This window comes from Dioscorea cayenensis, chromosome 15 (genome assembly GCF_009730915.1).
Source record: "Dioscorea cayenensis subsp. rotundata cultivar TDr96_F1 chromosome 15, TDr96_F1_v2_PseudoChromosome.rev07_lg8_w22 25.fasta, whole genome shotgun sequence".
Lineage (NCBI taxonomy): Eukaryota > Viridiplantae > Streptophyta > Magnoliopsida > Dioscoreales > Dioscoreaceae > Dioscorea > Dioscorea cayenensis.
Genome location: NC_052485.1, coordinates 9035711 through 9040693, shown reverse-complemented (window position 1 = coordinate 9040693; position 4983 = coordinate 9035711). Strand labels below are relative to the sequence as shown.

The 4983-nt window shown below is 33.1% G+C and overlaps 1 protein-coding gene across 5 annotated transcripts; it reads right to left on the bottom strand.

Annotated features, from left to right (window-relative positions):
- Positions 1-223: 223 nt before the first annotated feature.
- On the bottom strand, positions 224-4685 carry LOC120276884 (peptidyl-prolyl cis-trans isomerase FKBP16-4, chloroplastic-like). Of its 5 annotated transcripts, none has more exons than XM_039283618.1 (5): positions 4519-4685; positions 4271-4405; positions 1743-1798; positions 1606-1661; positions 224-769 (listed from the first exon to the last, which is right to left on the bottom strand). In XM_039283618.1, the coding sequence occupies exons 1-5, from the start codon at positions 4613-4615 to the stop codon at positions 715-717; spliced, it is 399 nt and encodes a 132-aa protein (XP_039139552.1). In that variant the 5' UTR covers positions 4616-4685; the 3' UTR covers positions 224-714. The 5 variants fall into 5 exon arrangements, with proteins under 5 accessions (XP_039139552.1, XP_039139553.1, XP_039139551.1 ...); XM_039283619.1 differs by having other exon boundaries at positions 4522-4683; XM_039283617.1 differs by having other exon boundaries at positions 4489-4682.
- Positions 4686-4983: the final 298 nt, after the last annotated feature.

Here is a 4983-nt window from a genome sequence, read left to right as displayed (position 1 = left end):
AAATAATTCATCAAAGTTTTAGATTGTGCAAAAGGTTTTCTCAAATGGCACCAAAATAAAAATTATCACAAGCTAAAAAGCATGTATTTGATTATTATTATTATCATGTGCATTCACCATAAAGTCATTTTGAGTTCCAACAGAGGCTCACTGTTCAACGCATAATCAATTGGAAATTGTTAAATCTAGTATCCCAATAAAATATTAGATTATTATCCCATCTAAGATTGACTATGTGACTAGAGGCATAGAAAGAAGAGAGAAGACAATATATAGCAATTAACCAAACTATTGCAATAAAACCTCCACTCATATAAGATCAGATTAATAATTTATAGACAAACCATTTCTAAACAAAAGATATTGCCTCCTAATAATACTACCAAGCATACGGACTGTAAATAACAATACTACTGAATATACAATCACTTTACATGCGCAAAATGCCAAACATGTTCTGACATGTCTCTCAAGCTCCTGATGAATGAAGAATGAACTAAGAGTCTGATAACTAAACACTCGATAACAACAAGATAAGAAAAGATGAGAATAATAAAACTTCACAAAGGTTGACACAAAGCCTTTTGAACTCAAGGGACGTAGTAATTGTTCATAAATTTTTACTTCATGGTTGTTTCACTTCCCTCATAACAGACACCATTACTGAGACTACATTCAACTTCCTCACAACTTCATGGAAGTGCCACTCTGCCTCTATTTTTCCCATTTCCTTAGATCACAGACATGTGCCCCTATATTGAAGGTGTAACTGCAAGAAAATTATATGTTTTATGCAATAGAATTTCACCGAAGTGAGTTAGTATTTACAGTTTCAAGAGGATTTCATTATTGCTTATGGAGGTCCATGCAAATAACTATCATACTGAGTAGCATAATTAATTAATTGAGCATCATTTGAAGTACTATTTTGTGGGTTCTGAATTGAAGACAGATCTTTATTTGGTGTGGGAACTCATTCCTAGCTAGTGGTTGTCAACAATTGCCATGCCATTATAATTATTAACTGTGTTTCATCTGGCAAAAGTTCCACTCTTTTATCCACGCTCCTATTGAAGGAGCCTGTTGCAAAATCTTTCCATGCCTTTTCAAGGATCTTCAAGAGTAATTACTCTTTGGTTTCACCATTTAGGGTGCAAAAACCTAATATACCAATAATTACCTAGACAAAGATTGCATATTTTCCATCTAACTATGAACCAACAAAATGTCAGCGTAATACAAAATCCAGCAACTGCATAAAATATAAACTAACCAGCTACATCACTTAAATGGTTGTTCCATAAGGCCTACAACTATAAGATCTTTTCATTCTACTTGGTCTCTCTTAAAACATCAGACATTAAAATAATGAAAAAGAATGAAACATCAACCTAAATACATGCCACAATTTATCATAAGAAGAAAATACAGCACTCGAGCAACAAAAGAAACTAGCAAACTGAAAATACATGAAAGGGTAGTATGATTGGGGGAAAAAAATCCTTAATCTTTTTCAACAAGGGCGATAGATGTAGTAGCATGTAACATACTTGAATTTCACAAGAATAGATTATCAGCATGAAAACCTAAAGGAGAATTACGAACTTCAAACCATTTGGTAATGTAGTAAATTCACTCTCTGGAACCTTTGCCCCCCTGAGCTGCAAAAGAATAAGAGTGTTTGTGGATGGAACAAGCCTGACTAAAGGTTTAAGATAAGTAATGAATACACATTTTCTTACAGCTCTTCTGCTGGTTGAAACAGCACCAGCTACATCATACATGTTGAGCAACGCAGCTGAAAATAGGCAATCTGGTTATTTCTCACAGACTCACCTCACTGATACACAAGTAGAATATTATACATCACTGGGAAAATTATTCAAAATTCCATATATGTAAACCAGTACATAATCAGTAGGATAATAATTTCCCCATGAAACAATATAGTAAATGTACTATGGGTGCCTAACACATTAACTTTTGCCATGAGATTCACTAAGTAAAAATCTAGGAAAAGCTGTGAAATTGTACAAATTGGTTGTCAAGAACTAGGTTCAGGATGAAAAACATGAAAATTGATTTCAATTCATGTTTCAGATGCAAATGTGATTTCCATATAAGGTCTCCTTAAAGAAGTCAAATGGCTTGCCTATTTCTTCAAGCTAAGATACTTAAAGTCTTCCTTTAAGTGCAATTGTAGTCTTAACTTATGGAAGAAATTTCATTAAAAAGCACCTAGTCCATTACTTGGGAACTGAATATCGCAGTAGCCTGTTTATTCTAAAACACCATTATAACTATATTCACCTCTACACATGTCTACGTTTCTACAACATCAGTTGAAGTATAAATGCCTTAAAAACTCAAATCAAAACTATTTGGCATGGTTCATTATTACTACCTAGTCCATTACTTGGGAATATCATGGTAGCTTGCTTAATCTAAAACACAACTATAACTATATTCACCTTTTTACATGTCTATGTTTTCTACAACATCATTTGAAGTAGAAATGCCTTAAAAACTCATTTCAAAACTATTTAAAATGGTTCATTATTACTACCTTCGTTGGTTCTCTTAATTAAGGCTTTCAATGATGTAATCACTTCTTTCAGGGATATTTGGTGGGGGTACTTGAGGATAAGCCCAGTTACCCCAACAACTTCAACCAAACAACCAAGGATAACATGAGTTAACAAATAATCTTTTCAATATTTAGTTAAATAAATAAATACATTAAAAAATTGATACTAACAATGCTAGTATTAATAAACTGTCATCATTAATTAGAAAGTATAATTTAATCTTAAAATATTTATTTTGATTAGCTCTTAGTAATGAAATAAAAGTTCAACTTCAAATATAGTTTCCTTCCAAAATAAATTCAAACAACCAAAACTCAAACACAAAATAACACAGGTTTTCATTACCTGGCCCAAATACCATCTTTTTGTATTAAATCCACAATTGAATGCCATCATCTCTAGAACAAGAATTTTAAATTTTAAGTTTTAACCATTAACCAACCATGAAACACCAATAGCTTAGCTAGAGGCAATGCTCATTCCAAAAGCACAATCTGCTATCCTGATGATGTGCATCCATTGGCCTCAATGGTGGACAACTGAAGTTAGATCAATAATCTAATTTAGTTTCTCATGCTAGGAAGTCTAAAATTCTAATAGACCATACATTTTTCCTCATGGAAATAATTCATTGGCCCTTAACCACAAAAGCTTAAACTATTATTTTTTTTAATGGTAGAGATTAACTTTTACATGTTAAACAAGTACAATTATACATATTGGCTGGCAACTAGCTGAGTGAAACTTCAAAAACTATACTAACATTGCTAAGGCTAAAATTCCCAATACCACCATGTTCCAAGTAAGTAATTTAATGCTCACTCCACCAAAGAGAGCTGATTCCAAGAATATTCAGTATTTTAAATTATTTATTATACCCAACATTTAAAAGGATTTGAATACCTTTCTACGAAAAAGATCACCCAATAATTCATATTTTTGATGAATCATTCCCTTCTTACAAATCACTGAAATCACTATCAAAGAAAACAGTTTGCGTCTGGTGAAGGAGAGAGAAAAAGGGACGGGGAGATTATCTACAAGTAAAGAAAGAAAAAGGAACAGGCATGATCAAGGGGATGGTTTACAGAAATGAAATGGTCAGAGGACATTTAGGCAATTTTTGGATCAGCATGACATCAACTAGGCTGCTGTTCGAAGAGCAGATTTTGCTACAAGAGTCGAAATCATGAGGTTTTTAATTGATATGGATAAGGGATGTTTAAAATCACAGATTGGCAAAATGTTGTAAAAATTAAAAAGAAAATAATATAATAGGATAGAAAATAATTAAACTTATTAGTAAATGGTGCCCAAACTTTAAAAAATTGATGGAACTGATTCCTACATGGTGTGAATTATAAAGTCAAAATATGACAAAATGGATAAAACACACAACAAAAGGCGAACTTCTAATCATACAAAATGCTACATTTTTATATTCATCCAACATACCCGACGTATTCAGAGTAATGCCTGGCATAGAAGTAAATACAGCAAACTGTGATATACACTTCGTAGTTTAATGTGTCTCCTAAGATGGACTTGAATAATTAATTATCCAATGATTGACAAATGCCACTAAAATCATCATTACAACCTAAACTAGAGCGAGTGAAATAGACTAATTAATAGCAATGCAAGTAAGAAAGCATGACAAGTAGAGAGGATCAAGAACCAACATGTAGCAATAACAAAGGAACCAAGCAAACATCTTCTTCCAGAGGTTGATGAATCTAGTGAAGAAACCAAAGCAGGATTTTCCACGCGTTCGGAGATAGAACAGCGACAAGGCAGCGAGAGCAATGTATGCTTCCCTGCAAAATCATAGTTCCACAAAAAGGAAATCATACAGAACCACTTGGATAGATAGATAGATAGCAAGAGAAGAAGCAAATACATGCAAGGGAAAAGGGATGAGAATGGCCACCACCATTGGAGGGATTGAAGCATGGACGAAAGATAGATTTGAGGGGAGGATTGGGGCGTAGCTGATGCTGGGTAGCCGTGAGGATGGAGAGCTCCATCTCTGGAAGAAGAGGTAGAGCAAGAAAGAAGTGGGAGCTGTGTTTTCAAGGAACAGAAAAAATAGAGAAATTAATATATTCTGCTGATAATGTAATCCACACATGGCTTCAGCTGTGTGTTTTAATTTTATTTACTTATTTATTTATTTATTTATTTATTTGTCGAAAAAAAAAAGGACAAACTATTCTAGTTCTAGCACCACAAGAAGATAATTAATTTCAAAACTCCATATGAAACACCGAGAGAATTGGTGACTGTATCATGATAGATAAGACAGATAAGACACATGCTTAAAAATGGATATGAAGTTTGACCATTCGAGGTTCAAAACCTATACAAATATATAATTTAGTTAATATTTAATATA

What these genes read in the sequence shown, in the direction of transcription:
- LOC120276884 (XM_039283617.1), bottom strand. Translation starts at nt 4,615, where the DNA reads ATGGAGCTCTCCATCCTCACGGCTACCCAGCATCAGCTACGCCCCAAT. An exon ending in TTCCTTTGTTATTGCTACAT is followed by an intron (nt 1,799 to 4,270) that starts GTTGGTTCTTGA and finishes GCCTATTTTCAG; the next exon opens with CTGCGTTGCTCAACATGTAT. An exon ending in TTTCAACCAGCAGAAGAGCT is followed by an intron (nt 1,662 to 1,742) that starts GTAAGAAAATGT and finishes ATTCTTTTGCAG; the next exon opens with CTCAGGGGGGCAAAGGTTCC.